Source organism: Suillus clintonianus (genome assembly GCF_016758775.1).
Source record: "Suillus clintonianus strain FC179 chromosome Unknown DEU56scaffold_17, whole genome shotgun sequence".
NCBI classification, from domain to species: Eukaryota; Fungi; Basidiomycota; class Agaricomycetes; order Boletales; family Suillaceae; genus Suillus; species Suillus clintonianus.
Genome location: NW_024539241.1, coordinates 494158 through 517395, shown reverse-complemented (window position 1 = coordinate 517395; position 23238 = coordinate 494158). Strand labels below are relative to the sequence as shown.

The 23238-nt window shown below is 43.9% G+C and overlaps 6 protein-coding genes across 6 annotated transcripts; 4 read left to right on the top strand and 2 right to left on the bottom strand.

The window, feature by feature from the left end:
• Positions 1-442: 442 nt before the first annotated feature.
• Positions 443-2028, top strand: DEU56DRAFT_933692 (uncharacterized protein; the record flags this gene model as incomplete). The annotated part of the gene is made up of 3 exons (XM_041358755.1): positions 443-464; positions 514-609; positions 1535-2028. The coding sequence occupies 3 exons, from the start codon at positions 443-445 to the stop codon at positions 2026-2028; spliced, it is 612 nt and encodes a 203-aa protein (XP_041211270.1).
• Positions 2029-8430: 6402 nt separating this feature from the next.
• Positions 8431-9514, top strand: DEU56DRAFT_753977 (uncharacterized protein; the record flags this gene model as incomplete). The annotated part of the gene is made up of 6 exons (XM_041349756.1): positions 8431-8537; positions 8628-8809; positions 8877-8897; positions 9080-9192; positions 9248-9418; positions 9440-9514. 6 exons carry the CDS (start codon positions 8431-8433, stop codon positions 9512-9514), a joined length of 669 nt encoding a protein of 222 aa, XP_041211269.1.
• Positions 9515-10129: 615 nt separating this feature from the next.
• On the top strand, positions 10130-12778 carry DEU56DRAFT_870202 (uncharacterized protein; the record flags this gene model as incomplete). Its single annotated transcript, XM_041355611.1, has 5 exons — positions 10130-10631; positions 10687-10828; positions 10852-12197; positions 12333-12527; positions 12561-12778. 5 exons carry the CDS (start codon positions 10130-10132, stop codon positions 12776-12778), a joined length of 2403 nt encoding a protein of 800 aa, XP_041211268.1.
• Positions 12779-16866: 4088 nt separating this feature from the next.
• On the top strand, positions 16867-17037 carry DEU56DRAFT_731870 (uncharacterized protein; the record flags this gene model as incomplete). The annotated part of the gene is made up of 1 exon (XM_041348240.1): positions 16867-17037. A coding segment is annotated over one exon (171 nt), but the record flags the coding sequence as incomplete, so codon positions are not given.
• A 3139-nt stretch (positions 17038-20176) lies between these two features.
• On the bottom strand, positions 20177-21053 carry DEU56DRAFT_788754 (uncharacterized protein). Its single transcript, XM_041352486.1, has 3 exons — positions 20989-21053; positions 20415-20940; positions 20177-20325 (listed from the first exon to the last, which is right to left on the bottom strand). The coding sequence occupies exons 2-3, from the start codon at positions 20711-20713 to the stop codon at positions 20220-20222; spliced, it is 405 nt and encodes a 134-aa protein (XP_041211266.1). The 5' UTR covers positions 20714-20940; positions 20989-21053; the 3' UTR covers positions 20177-20219.
• A 1407-nt stretch (positions 21054-22460) lies between these two features.
• Positions 22461-22951, bottom strand: DEU56DRAFT_910211 (uncharacterized protein; the record flags this gene model as incomplete). Its single annotated transcript, XM_041357156.1, has 2 exons — positions 22461-22645; positions 22678-22951. 2 exons carry the CDS (start codon positions 22949-22951, stop codon positions 22461-22463), a joined length of 459 nt encoding a protein of 152 aa, XP_041211265.1.
• Positions 22952-23238: the final 287 nt, after the last annotated feature.

Below are 23238 nucleotides of genomic sequence, written 5' to 3'. Positions count from 1 at the left end.
ACAAATTCCACCAGAGTATCTCCATGTGACATGACACTGCCAACGGGAGGATCATAATATGTCACTTATATGGAAGAATCAGCACCTCTGCTGGCACCGACAGAGTCATTTGAGCTGCTGGATGGGTGACTTTCTTTGGTGATACCAGGCGTGAGAAGGCTATTGTCTTTGTCAATGTTGTGTATGGAGGCCTGGCCTGGCATGGCAGTGCAATGGGAAGTGCTGGTGGGTTTGGAAAGGCTAACATAAAATATGATGGTACAATCATATCTGAGACACTGGGGACTTCTGAACATGATCCCAGTGAGTATTTTTAAGTATGTGTCCAGATTCTTGTCGATATTGAATACAGGGGACACCAGCCCCCCAGAATGGTCGTACAGATGAACGCGAAGGTTGTGGTATCAATTACAGAAGGATAATAGTAGTACATAATGGCACCATGGCTGTCCACGAAATAACAGGTAAGCTTTTGTGTGCATAGAAGTGGTGACACATCTTTCTTCTTCCTAGCTTTGATTGGCTCCACCTTCTTTTTTGTAGATGCAGCAGCAGCAGCAGGCATGAGCTCGTCATCTGGAGGAGATGGGTATTATGGAGAGGGCAATGGTTTGGGTTTTGGATGCAAGGCTTTGTGATATGATGACGGGTGGTCTTCAATTAGACTCAAGAGTTCCTCGTCCATGTCCATGGATGATGGATCAGGCTTGTGTGGGGGAGACTGGGATGGGCAAGAAGGAGACACACGGGTAGAAGATGAATGTATAGGGGATATTTGTACGTGCACAAATGGGCTGATGACATATACGCGCATACAGTCACTGTATGTTTGTGTATGTGTGTGTATATGTAGTGGGTTTTTTTGACTGCGAATGATGAGCCCAACCTGAATTTTCTCAAAGGTGCTGGCCTAGATCTGGGGCTAGTAAGTTAACACATCACTTGAATTTTAGTTATATATCTTCATTTGTTTGTCTTTAGCCTTCAATGAACTGCGATGGCATCCCAGCCAATTTCACTTGTACTTGTGGCCGTGGGTTTCAGCAGGAAAGTGCCTTTACTAGACATCACAAATCCTGTATCAAGGGTAAAAAAAGACTGTTCTCAGCTTTAAGCAGAGCAAAGGATCTTCTTAGGTTGGTCAAAAGAGTGTGGATCACTGATCACGGAAGATCCTCAGGCTCACAGCCTACTCCTTCCGATGCAAGCCCACCATTGGCCATATTCCCTCCTAGTCATCTCATAGCCAGCAGCAATGCTCCCTCAAATGACACCACTGCCTCTACATCTGTGTTACCGCAGGATAATAGTGTCATACCTTATAACTGCAACTTGGACCATTAGGGGCACAAGAATAGTAACCATGAAGATGCACCTTTAGCCCAGCATAGTACCAGGTGTAATGGCATTCAGTTGCCAAAGCACTACCAGCAATTTGAAGATGTTCTACCTCAACTCCTTTTTGCACTCCATAAAATGTCTTTGGACTAGTACACCAGTTTTTCCTCCTCACACCCACCGTCTCATGATCCAGAAGAGGTCATCACGCTGGAGGATATCAGTACCATCTCAAGGCCAGAAAAACCTCTGCCAACCGCAAGCCCTGCTGATGAGGCTTCCCCTTACTATCCCTACTCTAATTGGTCATCTTTAGAACTTGGTAATTGGTATTGGAATGAAGGAGTACAGAAGTCTCAGCAGAGTTTCAGTGAACTGGTTGACATAGTTACAGATTCTGACTTTGACTGTGCTGGTGTTCTGGCGACGCCTTGGGACAAGATCAATTCCACTTTGGGTCAGAATGACTATGGGGAGGGCGAAAATGAATGGGAGGATGAGGATGCAGGCTGGCACAAAACTGATGTCTCTATTCAGATCCCATTTGCTTGTACCAATGAGCATGCAGGTGTTAGACCATACATGGCTGCAGAATTGTATCATCGCTCTTTGGTTGCTGTCATACAAGAGAAGCTAGCGAATGTAGGGGATGATGAGCTCTTCCATTATGAGCCCTACGAGCTCCTATAGTCAAAATACATGGGGAGCTTTATACTTCCCTAGCTTTCATGACCACACACCAGGACTTACAAGATTCTCCTAGGGAGCCTGGTTGTGATCTTCCTAGGGCGGTAGTTTCTCTAATGTTCTGGTCAGATTAGAATCAAATCCCTGGAGTGGCAGTCAAACTGATATTCTAGCTAGACGCCACTGACCTGACTAGTTTTGGCAACACAAAGCAATAACCTGTTTACCTGTTCTTTGGAAATGAATTAAAGTATTGTCGGTGCAAGCCTTCTTGCCATCTCGGCAATCATGTCGCATACTTTCAGAAGGTAATTGCCGAATTTCCACCATCAATGTTGTGCGGCAACTGATATCTAGCCTCCAGCTTCCTGATTCATTTAAAGACTTTACTTGCCTCCACACAGGGGGAAAGGATGTCAGCCAAGAGTGTACTACACACTGTCAGAGAGAGCTCTTCCAGGCACAGTGGGAGATTCTACTGGATGCAGAGTTTTTGGAGGTGTATAAACACGGTATCATCATTTTGTGTTGTGATGGAGTTATGCATAAATTCTATCCAAGGATATTCACTTACTCGGTAGATTACCCAGAGAAGTGAGTCATTTTTAATGACAAAGTCAGAAGCGAACGAGACCAGAGCTCTTATTGCAACTATCCGTCAACTAGGTGGATGTCCCTGTCCAAGATGTTTGATTCCAAAGAGTCGACTGCACAATCTTGGTATGACTCGAGATAGACAGCAGCGCACTACACACCAGCGCTCAGATGGTAATCAGGAACAATTGGTTGTTGCTGCTAGGAAACTTATATATGAAAAGAATTATGGAGTAGACAGCACTGCATTAGAAAATTTACTGAAACCTTGCTCTCGGGTGCCAACCTATGTAAGCAACTTGATTGATTCTTTCAGCCAAGCTGACAGGTTGTCAGAACACCTTTTCTAAGTGTCTTAGTTGTTGAGGCTTTAATATATTTGAAGCACTAGTGGTAGATCTTCTTCATGAAGTGGAAATTGGAGTTTGGCGCTCACTCCTAATACATTTACTTAGGATTATATGTTCTATTGATAAAGATCTAGTGCATGAGCTAGACAGGAGGTCTGGTAACTTTTTCTTTCTCAATGAGATGCTCATTTGTTATGTCCTCTCATACAGTGGCTCAAAAAAAATGTCTGAATGTTTGTGTGATTTTGAGTAATTAGATCATAGCAAGCCAGCACCTAAATATAACATATTTGTATAGGGACATGTCTGAGATCCCTACATCATAGCTCAAATATGAGCTATGTAGCGTGGGAACAAACCCTTATATAGGCACAATATGGTAATTCTATTCTTATGACTCATTCAGACACTTTTTTGACTTTGTGTTAAACCAATCTTATTGTATGATTCTAGTGCTTTGTGTTGCCTCCCTTGGCTTTAATAACTGCTGCAACCCTTCTAGGCATACTTTCTATCAATTTCTGATACTCCTCTTTGGCAATTTTTGCCCATTCTACTGCAACTCTATCTCATAGTTCGAATAGCCCCTTTGGAGGATCTTGATAGGCAGCAAGTAGTCTCTTGAGTAATTCCCAGAGATATTCAATGGGATTGAGGTCTGGGGACTGTGCTGGCCATAATAAAACATTGATGTCATGGTCTTCAAACCATTTTGTGGCCAGCTTTGAGGCACGCTTGGGGTCATTATCTTGTTGAAAGATAATGTCTTCTTCATCAATTCCTGACTCCTGCAGGTGGAGACAGGAGTAGAGATAATGGAATTGATAAACTTGGTAGCTTGTACAGCATTTGAAGCCTTGCCAGACAGAATTTGATGAACAACAGCTCTTTTGTTCTGTGGGGTAAGCTTAGCAGTACATCTCATTTTGACATTTTCCTTATCTGGTATGTTCTGCTTTATAACTGCAGCAATAGTAGACTTGCCAAGACCAGTTTTGGAAGCAATGTTCCTGATAGATAAACCAGAGGTAGAGATAACAAGGATATCATCCTTTTGAGCAGAGGAGATGGGCTTTATGATGAGTATGTTAAATTTCATGATTTTATGTGGGTTTATATGTTCAAATAATATTATTCTGTATGAATGGACTCATTTCAGACATGTCCCTATACCAATATGTTATATTTAGGTGCTGGCTTGCTATGATCCAATTACTCAAAATCACACAAACATTCAGACACTTTTTTGAGCCATTGTAGATACCGACTGGTTCCATCATTTGGACGATCTACTATAAGAAGATTTACCGCAAATACATCAGAGCTCTCCAACATGGTGGCGCGTAATTTCAAAGATCTCCTCCAGGTATGTGTGATGTATAGGCTAGATTAGCTCAGCTGATTTTCTGAAGTGTGTTATACCGGTATTCAATGGTCTTTTTCCAGCTCCTCACAACCAAATAGTGCAGGACCTTCTTTTCACCCTGGCTCATAGGCACGGCCTATCAAAGGTCCGCATGCATTCAGATTTGACGTTGGATATCCTTGATGCAACTACTACTGATATCGGCAACCAGCTCTATGACTTCAAGGTCAAGGTATGCTCAGCCCACAATGCCAAAGAGCTTGACAAGGAAGTGAACACATGTTTGCGCCGTCAAGCAAAAGAAGCAGTTCATCAGACCCAGGCTGGTAAAAACAACAAATCTGTTACCAATGGCCTCCTTACTACTACGATGGTAGAGGAACCAGTGGATCACAACAAACTTCATAGGACAGTTTCCTTCAACCTGCAGACTTACAAGATCGATGCTCTCGGAGACTATGTGTCTTGTATTTGACGCTTTGGAACAACCGACTCTTACAGTACTGAAGCAGTAAGCTTTGTGTTACGACAACGGTCGTAGTCGGACTGGGATGGGTAAGCGAAGGACGACGGTCCTAAGCTATCGTGTCGTGTATCATTTGAACGTCAATATACCTGGTAGCCTAAGCCGTCAGGTTGTGACAGAACGGAAGGGGAGGTAAGCTTCTAAGGCAGCGGCCGAAGAAGGGTTTCGTGTTTGACGGTTAAGTCTAGACGAGAGATCGGTATCGACTCAAAGACAAACGGTCTAAGAGAAGATGTATCGGACTCAAGGATAGCGATCCAAGAGTATAGAGGGTTCGTGATCAGACTCAAGAGAGTTAACTCAAGAGAATATACAAGTCAAGGTAAAACCCAGTAGAATCAAGTTAAGGAATAATAGTACAAATGGATCGACTATATATAGGTAAAGATCACAGTGTTCAGGGCAGGTCTGGTAATTGTACAATGGTCAAGAAAGGATATATCGGGTAGGCATGAGCAGGCAGGAGTCCATGCGGTCAGGGATAGGGTTCTGTGGGAACATCAAGGGAAAAGGAAGTAAGGCCATGAGGCCATAGATCAAGAGTCCAAATGGAAGCGTCTAGCTTCTATCACAGAAGGTCAGGGTCGGCGGGGATCAGGAAGTGCGTCAAGCAGCATGGTGAATCGTGAAGAGGTGAAGGTGTGACGTTGTGACGAGGTGAAGGTTTAGAAAAAGATAGGGGCTTCATGTTACTGTAACACTTTGACAATTGCAGCTGTACTGGTTATCTGAAGCATCTGGACAGGGAGAATTGGAACACCACACTGGCAAGAGACAATATCTTAGAACAGATAGGAAATCCTTCATACACCAGCTCACTCAAATTGAGCGTTGCCAAACCCGTATTAGGTGTATCAAGAATCATCTTGAAGAACCACATCAGGAAAAGCCCTTTGGCTATATAGAACCATATGACAGGACTTCAACTTTAGGGAACTTTCAGAGCAATTATAGATTATAAATGGATTATGAATAGTTGGCATAATCTGTAATTGCTCTGAAAGTTCCCTAAAGTTGAAGTCCTATCATATGGTTCTATAAAAATTTACCAAGGTGGTTAAGGAGAATAAGTAGAATCAAGTAGGCGGCTAAGGAGAATAAGCAGAATTAAGTAAGTGGACATTGGCAAGAGCTAGTGAAGCAGCAGATAGTATGACTTATGAACCCTGCATACACCACCACATTGGCCTAAGCGAGAAGTTAAATGACGACATTGGCTCTTACCTACGGTTGCATGAAGGTGATCCAGCCATGAAGGTACATTTTTCTACCAATGATTCATTGATAGCTGAACATGCTTTCATTATAGAATTACTTTCACGCCTAAAAGAGCATCTTCTTTTGCGCATCCTGACATCTCAACCAGGTGATTCATGTTAACAAGTGGAAGGAGGAACAGATCAAGTCCTCTTCAAATGCAATCACATATATCACCATAACATTGCTCGCTTCAACTACACAACTTACGACATGCGACGAGATCAAGATGTCATCAATCCCAAGACCTTACACTGCGACATTATGCTTCTCAATAGCACTAGCAATAATGGTGATTGTGGTGGGCGCTATCGCTATGCCAGGGTGCTAGGAGTGCACCATGTTAACATTGTGTATACCGGTGGTCCCTATCATGCTGCCCTTAAAATGGAGTCTCTTTTTGTACAATGGTATGAGCCAGCGGGGCATGCTAACCCTGGCAGGACCGCCTTGGACCGCCTTTATTTTCCTGCATTGGATAGTGAAGATGCCTTTGGATTTTTAATTCCAGCTGATGTTATGAGAGCTGCTCACATCATCCCTTGTTTCTCCAAAGAAATGCGACACAAGGATGGAAAAGGCTTGTCAGGCATAGTCGGCAATAAAAGTGATTGGTGTCAATATTTTGTCAATCGGGGAGTATAATCAACCTTCTTAACCTTTGCTTTACTGATTTATAACATAAATTTGTAGATTGAGACATGCTGATGTGTTTTCATTATGGTCTAGGGGTAGGGCATGTATACTCTCATGAAGAGGCGCTCAGCCCTCCTATCAAAACTATCAGTCTCAATGAGGCCCCCTGCAATGAACAGGTTGGCGGAAATGGATATGAGCTGGAGGATGCATTGGAGGATGATCACACATGTGTTGAAGAAGGAGATTTATTTGACCAGGAGAAAAACCAGAGTTCTGAATTAATCATAGAGGAGTTAGATGATATGTTTATTCAACATGAGTATGATTATGAACACTGATAATGGTACTATAGGGGAAGTCATTTGGAATGAACTATATACCAGCACCTCTCTAATGTTCAAGATCACTGTCATCTGATTTGATGTCTACCTCTATTATCTGGTGGCACTGGAGGCACACATCATCGGCTGGCTGGAAACTTTAGATAGCATCCATCTTTTCAGAGAATGCGACTCTGCCCGCCAATGGAATCATAAATGTATGTGACCTTTTTATGTCTCTACCTGACCTTACATTGTGCAGGACTCGAACTTGAGGCCCAATCTTAGTAAGTGATCATAGATGGTGGCATATCATGATTTATTCACGAAACTATACAACAGGAAGCATGTAGAGTTTTTCCCCTGAGACTTCAAGTTGGATTGCATCTTTCTATGACAATTGTGAACTGAACTTCATTGGTTTCACACAGGTGAGTTCTATAGCATGCAGCACTGAATATAGTGTTTGAAAGTCCGGTCCAGTCCAGTCTTTTTGCCTTTTTTGGAGTCAACCGGACCAGGACTGGTTTTTTTATTCCCACAATATCATCAAAACTGGACTGGACCTGTAAAGACCGATGTTTTTGGTCACTTGCGGTCCTGCAACCGGTTTTAGACCGGTTGCCACCAAGGCCGGTCCTGTGGCAGTGCAGTGCTACTTCCCACGATTCCAACGGTCTAATTTTTGTAGTAAACAGTTAAGATCTGAGCAAGATATGAACATTATAAAAAAGGGTTCCTAAACTCCGCCCTGCATGTGAGTCAAATATGAAATGTCATTACTATGCTTATGTTTCTTGATGAAATATGTGCTGCTAGTCAAGGCGATACTATAGCTAGTCTTATCTTGTCAATAGGGTAAGATATAAGCAAGATATAAGCTTGACAAAAAATCGTTATCAGGCTCGTCTTTGAAAAGTTGTTATAAGGGTTAGGTGTCTTGACGAAATATGTGCTGATAGTCAAGGCGATACTATAGCTACTCGTATCTTGTTGAACACTCAAGGTTTGGGTAAGTTATGAGCCAATCAGTGATTTTGACTGATTTTGACTCGCTGTTCTAACATGTCTGATCTTTGTGCTAGTCTTGGAGCATGATAAATCATCAAGAGTTATCTAACTTTGATGTTTCATACCATTTTTGAGGTCTACGAACACACTGGTAAAGGTTTTTAAGCTTGGAAATCAATCCCTGGTTCAGTGCCAATAAGCCTAAAAACACGCCCCACAGATTTATACGAGCCATTCTTTAAATGCTTGTAACTTTCCCAAATCTCAACCAATTTTGAAGATCAGACCACCAATAGAATCACCTAAATGAGTACTACCCATATATAGGCAACCAGTTCCACAATGGACCGGTTGAAACCGGTTTTTTTACCGGTCTTTCATTTTTTGCAAAAGTTAGGCAACTGCAACTGGACTTTCCTGGATCTGAGGCAACTGGCAACTGAGGTCCGGTCTTTTTTCGGTCCGGTTGCAGTCTTTTTTTGATCCTGCAACCAGACTTTCAAACACTAACTGAATAGTGTGACCTGAATGAACAACAGACACATTGATGTTAGAAAGTTCTACCTCGGCGACTATATTTTCCAACAGGGAAACTATGGAGAAACTCATCAATTGATTAGCCAGTCTCAGTATATTCCCACATGTTGCTCTATCTTATCGCACCTTGATGACCAGATATTAGATGATCTTTCAGAATCTGAAGGAATCATAACAGAACCAGGTGTTCCATTGCTTGATTAGTAAGCCCATAAGAACTGATGATTATTTACTTATCTCATTACTGACAGGTAGACTATATCACATGCTTTGTCAGTTGTCTCCTCATCTTAACAGACATTGTCACTGAGTACTAATACAGGCCATCATCAATACCTGAACTACTCTGGCCAACCTGAAGCTTGCCTATTACGAACTCATTCAATGGGCCCAAGGACTAGAACACAGGGACCTTTTCCTTTCATACTTACAGTTGCTATGTTATGCCTTCCAGTTTTGGTTTGCGAACACGTTAAGCATATTCATGTAGATGATCTGGTCAAGTATCTTGACCTCAAAGACTTCATTGATGACTTCAACACTCAGAACAATGCGCAAATCACCTTGGTAAGTAACATTTCAGATCATGGAGAATTTCTTGTCATTTAACACCCTATGACAGGCAGGGGTCATCATGGTGATTGATGCCGGTTTCTTTGCTGTGCAAGGTGTCAGTACTGGATTGGTCGCAGAGTCTATGTTGAAGGGATCTATCATTTTTTGTGTGGGCTGCCTGTTTGTGGGCATGTTTGCGCAACACTTCAGCGAGAAATTAAAATCTTTGCAATTTGCGGTTTGTTTATTTTATTTTCAGCTGCTAATGGGGAGAGGCAACTCTCTGCCAATTTCAAACTCAGTGCATGCCCTCGCTAAAGGGGTTTGTGGCTGAAATGGTGGTTAATGAAACCGTCGACCGCTGGACATTAAGCACAACATTATGAAGACTACATTGTATGGAGACTTTACTGCGAAATATAAAGCTGATTGTATTCTCCATGCAAAAAAGGGAAAACGCGCGAATCGTAAGGCTACAGTGTTTGGCAAAAGCTCATGCAACCAACTTTTTCAAAATTTTCCATGGAGATTATAACTAAATCACGAAAAAAGGCCTCTGATGGCTTTTCTCAACCCCCCAGCATATCGTGTTCAGTCACAACAGGGATGTCACAGGTAGTAGACTCATATTGTATTACATAAGCCTCATAAACGCGTCGCGTCGCGTCACAAATCCACAGAGACCACTGTAGAACTCTCAATGCCCTCCCTATACCACCCAGGGGACCGTTGGAAAACTACCAAGAGACGTTCTACTGCCCAGATTGATCAGTTAGCTCAGCTTCATGCAAAAAAATGCGCCAGAAATGAAAACACCCCTCCGAGTCCTCATAGCCCTACCCCCACCATGTCGCAACCTCCACCAGCACATGCTTCCTCACAAAACATCAACTCACAACTGGAGGCCCTAATGCAGCGAATGCAGGCACTCACGTCACGCGCAGTAAACATGTCTCGGCGTGAGAAGTGTGCCAAGGCAAAGACTGAAACCTTGCACAAGCGTGTACGAGAAGCTGAAGCAGAATGCCGTCAGCAGACTGCCAAAGCTGATGCTAGTGTTATGCGCATCAGCACTCTCGAAAAACGTAATGGTGAACTTACCAAAAGAACCAAGGCTTTGTCCATGCGAGCTGCTCGTGTCCCAGGACAAAAGGTTCGTGCAGTCGAGAATGCAGTCAACAAACTTGTTGTTTCATGCACCATATCTGAGCCAACCTTGAAGTTGAAGGAAGGTGGTGTTATCACAGATGCTGCTCGAGATATGGTCCGTGACCTTGTAGCTATCCACAATCTTCCCGTATCGAGTGTCAATGGAGCAATAGCCACAATGTCCTCTGTCATAGGAGTTGATCTGGAGGGCACAATTAGTGAATGGAGCATTGGTTGGATCATGAAGGAGGCTTCAGTGGCAGCACAAGTACAACTTGTGGATGAGATCACACAGGTCGAAGGTACGAATTTATCCTATTTATAATTGTAGTCAGTCAGATAATGCGGCCACAACAGGAATAACCTTGAGCAGTGATGGAACGACCCATAAAAATATTAATTATCAGTCTCACCACCTCACATACTCCTCTCCTGATGGGGAAGGTGTGACCCGATTTGCTGGGATCCTGCACGAAGTGAACCATACAAGCGAAACACAGTTGCAGGGTTGGAAGGACACAGCGATGAAATGTATGCAGCTTATAATGAGTGTATGGACCACTCTCAAGATCCCCGAGAGTTCGCAGCGAAATCCAAAGGCATGCTCACAGATCATGTTGAGGATCAGAAAAAGCTGGTGCGGCTGTTCATGGAATGGAAGCGGACGTGTGAGAGAGAAGTTCGTGGCGAGAGGGCACTGGCCTCCCTACCTCTGGATGACATCACTCGTATCATTGATCACATGATGGAATGCATCATTGCTGCTGCCGGAGGGGTCAATGGGTGGGATGCACTGTCACTTGATGAGCAGCACAGACGCACAAAGGCAGCTCACCAGCAGCTGCATGTTCATGTCGGGGAGCAACACTTTGCATCTCTGACAGATGCCGAAAAGGAAGCAGTTGACTTTTTCGTCTGGGCCGGCTGCTGTATGCACAAGGAGTTAAATGCTGTCAAAGGGGGTAATGCGCGCATGACAGCATGGTGGGTTAAAAATGGGATTGAGGGGCCAATTCTGCTGATGAATAAAGATAATGCAGCCACAGCTGCATCAGGGGGGAACACTGCCGCAGTGTCACGCGCGGTTCAAGTGTCAGGTCATGGGGCTGTGAAGGCACTTGACCTCACTGGAGGTGTATTCCGACACAAGGACGACAAGAAAGGTCAGCAGGATGCCTTCCGATACTACATGGAAGATCAACTCGGCTATTTTTCTGCCTGGCCTGACACGAGCAACACACATTATCAAAGTAACTGTGATGGTGCGAGTCAATGGCTAGTCCACCGACCCTTATTTATCCCTTATCTGGAGCTTATGCTCCACCACAAAGAAAGCCGCACTCACACGAACATGGAACGAAATGTGTATATGGCATTGTTCTGTCAAAAAATGGCTGAAGAGATGACTGCATTCAGTACATGGGGTAATTGTATTGGCCATCCTTATATGCGCCAGATCCGAGGAGCACTGCGCACATTTTCAAACATCCTAGACCTCCGTCCCCTGCACGACAATCTCATTATCCACGTGAAGATGTTGATTGTCAACATAGATTTGGTCATCGGTCCCGATGCGACTTACCAGACAGCAACCCTTGATGTAAAGCCATTTGAACGACCGGAGGCCTTTTATGTCGTCCACAGAATGGCCCAAGACACAAAGACCTATCCTCACCTTCGACAACTACTCATCAAATTCCTTGAAGGTGCCCTCAAAACTCTCCTTCGCTTTTGTGCAAAGTTTGCACCCGACAGTATCATTGCAAAAAGCACTGCTCCCCAACGGGAACTCGCTCGCATGGAAACCACAAACGATGCAAACGAGGGTGCACTCGGCACCCTCCGCATCACGCTCAGACATGCCCCTCGTATGTCTCTGTCACAATTCAATGCATGACTTCAATATAAGAAAAATCAAACTGGTACCTACATCAAGACATTTCTTGGACGCCGTCAGCGCAAGTATCTTCGTGGGAAGGCACGGGAATTGGACTCGAATGGAGGCGAGAGAAAACGGAGGAGGGCACAAGTGGAGTATGACCGAAAGCTGATTGAAAAGAACCACGAGATTGACAAGCGGAGGAAGGAACGGAGGGACGCCGCCACTGCAAAGCTCGATGCTGTTGTGCCTTGTCTTGTGGATGCAGACTTGGCCAAGATGCGTGTTGCTGACATTGTTCTACAGCTTCGTTGGCATCGTGAGTTTGACTTACATGTACCACAAAACAAAGACATGCCAAAGCGGAAGGAGGACAAATTGAAGGTCCTGAGGGAAGCTATCGCACATTACACGAGTGGGGAGGTTACACACCGAGAAACCACACAGGAGGTTCCTTTGGAGACAGGCGAGAGTGAAGATGAGGACGAGCCTTGGACTATACAGCCAATGACACACATCCTTCGACCAATGACTCACGATGAATCCTTCAGCTTGGTTTCATGCCTGTAATGAGAAATTGTGAGGGTATGTCACCTGCAAACCAAATGCACGTACCTCTCTGACAAGTGTCTTAGTCACAGTCATTGTAATCACAGTGTTTGTGTCAGGTGTTTTAGGGTCTTCACAGCCCAATATTCGGTATCTGTCCAGAGTGATCTCTTTGCATCCAGGTTATGGACACAAGAACCCATCTGGTGGCTTTCACCAATAAAGCAAACTAGGCATATGGTCTAACTGACATGATAGTGAACTTGTTGGAACTCTTCTTTGGTGTTTGGAGGAGTAGTGTCAGTTTGGGGGAGAAGTGCAACATTTTCCATTCCAGTCTGGTGGAGTGTCCACCAAACAAGCAACCCAAATCCCACATAAAAAAGGTTAGTACTTATCAGTTTTGTGTCAACAGATGCTTATACATCCATATCAACAAGAGCAACAAAGTAAGTCTTTTATACAACTGCAATGTTCGAGGCGATCAAGATGAGTTGCATTCACAAATTTACCAGACTCCATCAATAACTGTTAGTGAGTCAAGCTGGGCCTTAATGGTAAGGTGCTTCCTTATGGGAAATTTCCGCCCATCATTCCAGTGTGCATCACTGCGAAATGTTTCACTACCAAAGACAATGTATATTTAAGTTTCCTTTGACGACAAAGAATTTTCTCTGGTTTTGGATGCCCTGCAACTCATGCAAAGTGAGCCAGCTGTGACTCTTGCTAATTGATTACTTACCCATAACCCACCTTCACCGCATTCAACCAAAGACAATCCAATGGGAGGCAGACACAGGTGGACGTGCTCTTTCGGGTGGCAAGGGATCTCACTGGATGCAACCTTACCCTCTTTGCCTGAGGAACTCCAGGAATTTGGCTATGGGAGGAAGGTGGACCATCAGTGAAAAAATGGCCTGTTCTTCCACCATCTTGGCAGAAGCCTTCATTGGGGTGATTGTGGCCATGGACACTGGTCTTCAGTCAGATCTGTCCCAGTGGATGGAGAGTATTCGCTCTGTGGCATCTGAGATTCAGTTGTCAGGTGCTACTGTGACGTTACACATGCGACCTTCTGCGCTCTTCTGCAGCACGCACGGCATATCAGCATCCTTCCGCACCCTTCTGCATCCCGGCGTTGGTGTATATTCTCACTGTCATCTCCGTCACTGACCACATTCAGAGTCTCTTACATAATGTTACATATCTATCTGCTTCCTTATACGCTTCCAAGCAGCCTATCCGCTTCCCTTATGTCTCAATACCCTGAGAGCATGTGTAGCAACCTACATATCTGGAGGACTCAGAGGATTCCAGACTTACTTATTTTTCCCTTACTTGGACTTAGTATCTGTTTTTCCTGTCTAGTTATGCATAGAGCGCTAATATCATCACTGCAAATAGTAAGTTGTCAATCACTTTCAATTCAGCAGGACCTTGGTTTTTAGTTTTGTGGGTTACTACCGCATGGGGCTGTTGGACCTGCCATACACCAAAATGGTATGCAGGCGTGATGGAGCAGTTGGATTTACTGCGGCTGGTGTAATGACAGACATTGAGAGACAGATCATTGAGACCATCCCAAGCTTTAACCAGTGCTTTTCTGGCCTTGAGCAGTGATTACACTAGAAAATTGAGCAGAGAGGAAGGAGGGTGCTGAGGGTGCTTAGCCTGGGGAGCATCCTTGGGAGGAAGGATCCCAAAAGACCCTGGGTGGTCATAGAGAGTACTGGGATAGACCCATATTTTTTCAATGACTAGTTCATACACTGATTGATTGGATCTAGATCAGTTTGTGACCTTCTTTCAGCAAATGTCTTCTAATGACCCCCAGGCATGTGTCCACAGTATGTAAGTTTTTGTCGCTCTTATCTTTCAACACCAGATGAATGAACTGACAGAAATTGAAGAAGCTTAAATGTTGCAGCCCGTCCCCTTGATACTAATAATGATGAACTTGATTCATTGTGATCAAGTGTCCAGCTTTTTCAGTCAGCACTATAAGTGATGATTGCTCTATATCATCTGCATGGTTGTCATTGTGGTTGCTGATACTCATTGCATACTGAGTGCCAACAGCAAGCTGGACAGCATTGCAACAGTCTTGTGTGAAGGAATGTCATCACCAAAACCTCAGAGATATCAAGTGGCCTGCTGCACGTGTATTCACTGCTGCTTAACATACTATGTCAAACACCTATGAAGCAGCTGTTTGGCACCCTCAACCTCAAATTCATGAGTGAAATATCATACTAAGAACTGAGGACTTGGACTCACACTGGTAACTGGTGAAGAATTGATTGATTATATAAGCACCAAAAGTGCAAACATATAACTAGCTAAGACTACCCTCTACAAAATCACAGGATATATAATCCCTACAATGACTGCTCAACAATCTCATGAGGAAAAAGAAACCTGCACTGCTTTGTACAACTTCTCTGCAATGCTTGATCTCGGTGGCCATAACCAAGTTCCACTTAGTGAGTGCTACAGAGGGCGTGTCCTATGAAATATTGAGTGGAAGAGGTGGTTGCTGGGTTCAAGGTTCAAACCTAGGTTCTATGTCAACATTGAGGTCTGGCAGGTGGTGATGTATGACATCCTCAAAAAATGCAAAGAACTGTTGCTGAAGTTGGGACATTTCAAATGTACAATGATATGGAAAATAGTGGCAGAGCAAAATTGATCAAAGGTGCTACTATATTGTCTCATATGGCTGACAGCCCCGTGAAGCTACAGTCAGTTTCCAAAGGTTTTTCTGTGTATATTTTAACCTATTGACTCCAAGGAGGGGCAGCAGCCAAAGCATACTTCTGGGATCACCAGATTGAAAAATCTGCAATTTCACCACATTCTGTCCACCTATGCTGATGCCGATGTTTCAGAAGCAGCTGCAAGACAATCCATGGGCAATCCGAAGATTTGGCTAGCCCATCCTGGACTTTGAGAACTTCTGCCTGATGAGCATAAGTGGCTGCGCAACCCACCAAAAGACAAATTAGTAGAAAACAGCGACACAAAACAGACTACTCAACTGAATGAGGAAACTAGCTCATTTTCTGATGAAATACTCCAGCCTCTCAGTCAGCCCAGATCATGGAGAACAATGCTTTTTGTTGACAGCAACCCAGAGCCTAAAGAGACATCCACTACGGCAAATGACTTAGAGTGTCCTGAGAAATTCCAACCTGCCATAAGTACAGAACATCACACTTCAGACATCCCACTTCTGTTATCAAGTCAAGTATCAGAATACACCATAGCATGTCGATGTGGAATGGTGGGGAATGTATATGATTTACAGCTTGAGGAGGGGATGGTCAAGTGCAACAAATGTGATAACTGGCTACACATCACATGTCAGTGCAATGGCTAAGCTAGCAATCTCTGTTCATGAGAGAAGTTCATGTGCGACCACTGCAATATTGATGAGCTGATGTCATGGCAAACTCCAGCATTACAGGACAGCCAAGCCATTGGTTAGTTGAGGAACTTGGAGGGTTTTATCATACCTTTGACTGACTGAATCTAGGAGCCATCATGAAAAGAGATCAAAGGTCCCTTTGGCTAAATGATTGCTATAAGGATACAGTGGCTCAAAAAAGTGTCCTAATGTTTGTCCAGTTTCAAGTAGCCCTACAAGAACCATACATTGACACTCTAGGCAATATGAAGGCCACCCCGAATGAAATGTAATTTACTCCTCCCATATGATAAGGTCATTCATGCACAGTCACATTAATTTACAAAAGGCTAAGTACAAACAACTGGAGACAACTAACCTTTTCATCCCCAAATGTAGTTGTTATTCAAATGCAGGGTATATTCAGCAAAATAACGATAATCAACATATACAACAACTGCCAAAAACCAGAAGTCATTCCAGCCCTAACAAGACACTCCTCCCCCAATAACTATTTAGTCATTCTCGGCGACTTCAACACTCATCACCATCTATGGGAGGAGGCATGTAACAGTCATCTTAGATATGCACACCCTCTAAAGGCCAGAAAACAGAACAGCAAATCATAGAACTTATGGTCGACCACAATCTTCCAATGGCTCTGCCTAAAAATAGGCCAACACTCAAATCATGAAGCAGCGGTAATTGGACCAGACCAGATAATGTATTCTGTATCTCGCACACCCTCCACTCATTTATGCTATGTGATACAGCTCCAAGATGCCACCCACCATGTACTGACCATGTCCCAATATATAGCACCCTCAATCTCAACATTCTATGTGCAACGACCTTGATCAACCTCAACTACTAGTACAGGGATGTAGTCTGGGAAGAATTCCAGGGAGCCCAAAGCAGACACCTTGCTTAGCCAAGCTCAGCAATGCAATAAAACACATCATAGAGGAGAAAGTACCGAAAACCAAACTGAGTCCCCATGCCAAGAGGCGGTGGACGAAGGAGGTAATACAGATGTTGAAATGAAAGAACAAGCTGAGTGACAAATCCTACAAACTCAGAGCCCTATATAGCTCTCTAAAGTTGCTATAGTTGGGTGAAATATACCACAACTATTATGCTATTGTAGCTCTTATACCTCGTTAATAGTTGTTTATTGCCATGATAGTGTTCTCAATACTCAAAAACACGAAAATTCCATTTTATATTTCAACTACTACAATACATCTAAACTAATAACTACAAAACAGGCAAAAATGCGAAAATTACAGGAGGAAGAGGCAAGAGAACTAGAAGGAAGAATTAGAGAGGAAAGATGAATACAAAAAAAGAAAGACTTACAAAATAGTGAAAATTGCGAAAAATTTTGAAGGAAGGGAGCTAGAAGGAGAGGATCAAACAGGAGGAAGTGAGGGTCAGAGAAAAAGATTAGTGCATTGGAGGACCTGTCTTCTTTAAATGTATTGTTCCCAATCAAAGAAAATAATATAGTGGTCTTCAGCAATTATCATGTCTAAGGCCCGGTCCATTTATCTAGCCAATTTAGCTGATTCACCTCAAAACAGTGTACCAACCATACCTAATACAGATATCATAAATTTGCTTTTTGCGAGTGATGCTCATCATCTGCATGCAGTAATCTTCAGGACACATTCCCAAGCCAATTTAAAATGTCCTTTGAACAGCATCACTATATTATGACTGATTGGAACAACTCATCAAAATTTTTCACATTTCCCGAAGAACACAATGGTGATATGGCTGTTGAGATTAGAAGGGTGAGGCAACAACACTGCTCCAACAGGTGATAGGTGCCTGGTGGAAGTTTCCGAGGTCTATCCAAAGACTGAATAGGCTGTGGCTATGATTCTCGTGCAATTCCATGTATTTTGGTGAGAGCATTATTGAACTACTATAACTCCAGTGTGACAGTGGGGGTGGTCTGTAGCTAGTTTTGCATGTCTTTGTCTCAGAGCGGCGAGCATTTGGAACAGTATCAGTGGTCTGAATGTGTTTCTTCTACTCTGGGGTTTGCAAAAAGAAGGATGAAAATTGAGGTGTCTGTGATCTCACAGCTGTGTAGGTAATGAGTAAAGAACATCAGGTGGTTGAGTATGTTGTCTCGACAGTTGTCCATATGAGTTTGGCAGTCCACGAGCGAAAGATTAGGATCTGATGGTTTAAGGTTGTGATTATTCACAAGGGTCTCTGACATTTTTACAAGCCATTTATACCATGGGAGTCACTTTAATTACTGGAGTTTGCAACTGGTCCTGATAGGGTGATTGTTAAGACCGTGCTCAAAGGGCGGATCTAAAGGGCTTGGCTTCAGCTCGTGCGCTGCGCCCCTTACCCAAGTACGTGCCCTTAATTTCCGAAGGCTAGAAACAAAGTCCGAGGGAGGATGATGAATCCCGGTGGACTTCAAGGGGACAAGTCTGGTAGGCTTTTCAAGGAAGAGTCGGGCCGATGTTCAGGGGGTTAGTCCGGCTGACATAAGAGGATTAGTCCGGCCGACATAAAGGGGGTTCGTTGGCCGACGTAAGGAGGGTTAGTCCGGCCGACATAAGAGGATTAGTCCGCTGGACAATAGGGGCTTAGTACACCCGGAGAATAGGGGCTTTTAGTCCGGCGGACGTGGGGGACAGAACAGACAGGTGTAAGGACGGAAAGACAGGAAGTCCGAGGGGACAGGAGGACAGGAAGTCCGAGAGGACAGAAGCTAGAGGTAAGACTACACTAGACAGTGTCCAGAGTAGAAACTGACAGAGGTAGACTACCCGAAGGTAGAGGTGGAGTATAGCCCGAGGAATCAATCCCAGGACACAGAGGTTGGACAGGGAAGTGGACCCGGATCCATTTCCATGGATCCGGGTCCAAGGAAACAGGAATGAGGATAATCTAAGGTGATATTTGAACTGAGGAAACTACTACAAGTTTACAAGGTATTATATACTATGGACATGTGCGACAGGGACGGAGTCGGCGGAGATCCGGGTCAACAAGAGGAACATACGGAAAGGTTAGACTGACAGGCGCAAGGAAAATAATACAGGAACAATCGAGAACGGAGACGGAGATGAAGTATTGAATGGATCCGGGCATAGGAGGTATGATCGAGAATGAAGTCGGATATTAACTGTCAAACAGATCCAGGCATATAGGGGTTAGGACAAGGGGACTATACAAATGGGGTAACAGAATAGGAGCAGGACCGGAAATGAACTGTCAAGCGGATCACGGGAAATGGGGACGGAGATGAACTATGAAGTGGATCTGATGTTTTAGGGGTTAAGTGGACCTGGGTCCGAAGCTCAGGATCTGAGTAGGTCCGATGTTTAGGGTCCGATGCTTAGGGGTTAAGTGGACCCGAGTGGGTCTGACATATAGGACATCTGACGAATACAGGAGGAGCGGACGAGTGGATGAGTGGACGAGTGGACGAGTGGACGAGTGGACGAGTGGACGAGCGGATGAGCGGACGAGTGGATGACATGGGTGGGATCTGATGAATAGGATGTCCGACGAATAGGAGGTCCAATGTATACAGGAGGAGGACTGATAAATAGGAGGTCCGACGTATAGGACGTCCAATGTATATGGGAAACAGGGCAGATCCTTCTGAGGGGTATGTCCAGTGGAGACTGGGATGCGGAGTTATCCTGCCGAGGGGTAGGGATAGGTTTAAGGTATAGCTTGGCTACATTTCGGAGGTCCGGACATTGTTTGTTGGGAGAGATGGGATATGATTCAGGGGCTCAGTGTACGGTATATGACAGCGATATATGCCTCATAGAGCCTAGATTGTACAGGTCAACAACTGGCATCTCAACATGCTCATTGCTGGCTTGGGCATCCAGCTCGACAACATCAACTAGGCATGGTATATTAACATCTTCCCCTACTTCCAAGAACCAATCTGCATCACAAGCAGCATAAGTTTTGCACTCATTGTCATCGGAGTCAGATACAGTGAGGAGGTCTGGCAAGTCAGAGTCTAGCTCTGTCAGGGAATTGACAGTGTACACATTATCTTCCTCAGAGTGGGTAGATAGGGTGAATGAATGATGTGCTGTACACATAGTCACTTATTGAGCAGGATAGTGTCACTTGACATAACCCCCTTTCAATGAAGAAGAGTTTTCTGGAGTAGGAAGTTCACCATTAGTCAACACAAGTTCAAGGTCGGTAGCTGCATTAGAAAATGGCTGTGTATGAGAGCTTCACACTTACCGTACATGTCCATATTGAAGTGGGAGAGAAGGGAGGAAGGGTACATGACAAAGGATACCTGCTGACACCTCCAACATTAAGCCTGCCCCCCATACAACAAGCCAAGACTTCTCTTTGCTGTTGAAATTGCCTTGCTTGGCTTCATTACTGAAAAGAAATAGGAATACCAACTGCCTACTATATACAAAGATATCACAAATATCAATGACAATGTTCTTGCAGTCCACATGTAGACTGCAGTGGATGTGCTTCACCAACCCTCTAGCAGAGTTGAGGCAGTAGTTGAAACAATGCTCCATAAAGAGGGCAGATTCCAAGGACTTTTTCACAATCCTCTTATCTCTTTGCCAGGAGAAGGTACTCTACCTCAAACACAGAGTTCATTAGTATGCTGAGTGTGGTGAGGCTTAAGGTAATGGTAGGTGGTAAAGGAGACTTGTCTCGTCTGAGAGACAGCATGTCTGGGTATCCACAGAGTGTTAATGGCCTCTGCATTTGAGGAGTGTCAAGCACTGAGGGAGAGTTCCTGGGCAAGGCCTTGAATTTAGAGGCAGTAGGCTGGCTGCACACTTACATATTTACAGTTTCTATCATGCCTATAGAGAGAAAATCAATAATATCTCCAGAAGAGTGTTTTGTCCAAATGGCTCTTGAACAAAAGATATGGGTTGTGTGAGAATTCTGACTAAGCTTTTCCCAGACAAATCCTTGCTGACTTAATCAAAGCAAGGAAACAGCAGTTCTAGACCAACAAAGGACTAGAAAAGAAGGTTAGGGTGACTAAATGCCCCTAACAACAGTAAAGATAACACAAGACTAAGATTATATCAAATCTTAGTGTAGTAAAGCTGTCAGTATCAGCCTGCACTTCAGATGATAGATGTGAAGTGGGAAATCTCCAATATGGGGAGTCTCTCATTTCTCCTCAGAGAATTGAGCCTCCTTATATACATTTGGTGTGGGAAATATCCCAGGAACTGTATAGTACCAAGAAAATAGAAAGAGACACAAATCTGAGAAGAAATAAGGTAGTTGTAGCATAAAATGCAGAATTGAAGTGGAAAGAACACCAAAGGAGGAAAATGACTCATTCTGACTCATTTGACAGCAAATGACTTCACTGTGGAGCAGTGTGGAGCAAAGTGGAGCTGAATGATATCATTGTGGAGCTATGATATTGAGTGACATCATTGTGGAGTTATGACATCAAATGACATCGTCCAAGATCAAATGACTCAATTCTGGAGTCACATGACTTCTCATAATGTGCTCAAATAAAAAAGAACAAGAGAAACAGAAGCAAGAAAGTCAACAAAGATAAATGTAAACAGAAGTAAATGAAACACGAGCTTTCTGCCACTTTTTACTTCTCTTGCCTCAACATAGAGTAATTTGTCTAAAGCAAAAGCTTTTTGACTAGTATTCCCTTATCCTATTGAATGTCAATGTATGATCTTCGTTTCATGCATGACAATGCATCCCCTGCAGCACCTAAATAGAACACCAAACTCTGTTTTTCAAATGCCATTCCTGATGATCACCGAGTTGAGTTTTGCCATCAGTTCTGTTTGTTCCCTCCACGTCCATTCCAATTCAATGGGGCACAGTTTTTCGTGCTCTCCTGGATAATCCCATCAATAAAACCATGGTGTAAGGTGCAACAAAGCAAGCTCATACCTCGAAGAGGGTAGTTGAAAGTAGCTGCAGACAATTGGTGATAGTATGTGTCAATTTCCACTAGGCATGTTAAGTTTGGAATCTTATCAAACAACAAGGAATGCTGACCTCGATACCCACATTCATCAGTTGCGCATCTTGCATACCAAAAAGTCTTATTGGTAGCATTTTCTCTCCAAGAGTACACTGCTACTTCTGTGTACTCTTTTCCACTGCTGGAGGCGCATAGGCAGCACTAGTATTGAAATTTGTATTCTTCGTGGTATTCACAGAAGTTCAACAGCAGACTTTCTTTCCCTCGTTATTGCTAGGCCTGCAATTTTGGAAGTATGTTAATGCTTAGAAGTCATGCGGGATTCTAACGGTGTCTCACCAGCACCATTCAATCATTGATTTCGATACACTGTCATAATGCAGGAGGGCAAAGTGACAGATCATGGCCTCCGCACTAAGTTTGGCCAACATCAGAGCAGTTTCATGACAGTCTGGTGGGGCAGTGATGGTAGAAGAAGGTGAAGATGGGGGTTCCATTGGGTTGATCGGTGCAGTAAGTGCTTGATACTTTTTATGAGACTTTAAATCATACCGAGCAGGTTCAGCTGGTCTGCTATATTCATGTCCTTCTGCCCTCTGACAGCCCCACTGAGGAACACTAACAAGGCCTCTGAGGCATCCTCTACCATGTCCCAGCCCTCCCCTTCATCCTCCATTGTCCCTGCCTCTGCACACGTGTCCTCTACTGTCCAGAATATATCCAAGTTCACTGGTAATGCAAGTCTTCGCTCTTTTGACTCCTCTAGTCCTCTATGCCCTCTCCAGCTCAATGCTGACACAGATTGGAATGCAGACACAGGGGCCATTTCTCATATGACCCCCCATCACCATTGGCTTCACAATTATACTCCAAAATGTGTGCCAATTCGACTTGCCGACTCGACCATAGTCTACTCAGCTGGTGTGGGGTCAGTGGTCTTTAATCCTGTGTCTGTGGGCGGGGTAAAGAGTCTTAGAGCAGTCAAGTTCACTTGAGTCTTGCATGTACCTGAACTTCATAACAATCTCCTCTCAGTTCAGTATCTAACTTGAAATTGCGGCTTCCATGTCGATATATCTGCTTCTCATATGACCTTCTGTCGACCTAAGGGCT

Bases quoted from the DNA above. Each gene is read 5' to 3' on its own strand.
- DEU56DRAFT_788754 (XM_041352486.1), bottom strand. From the start codon at position 20,713: ATGGAGCATTGTTTCAACTACTGCCTCAACTCTGCTAGAGGGTTGGTG. The intron at 20,326-20,414 runs GTAAGTGTGAAG...TTCCTACTCCAG, and splicing joins CTTCAATATGGACATGTACG to AAAACTCTTCTTCATTGAAA.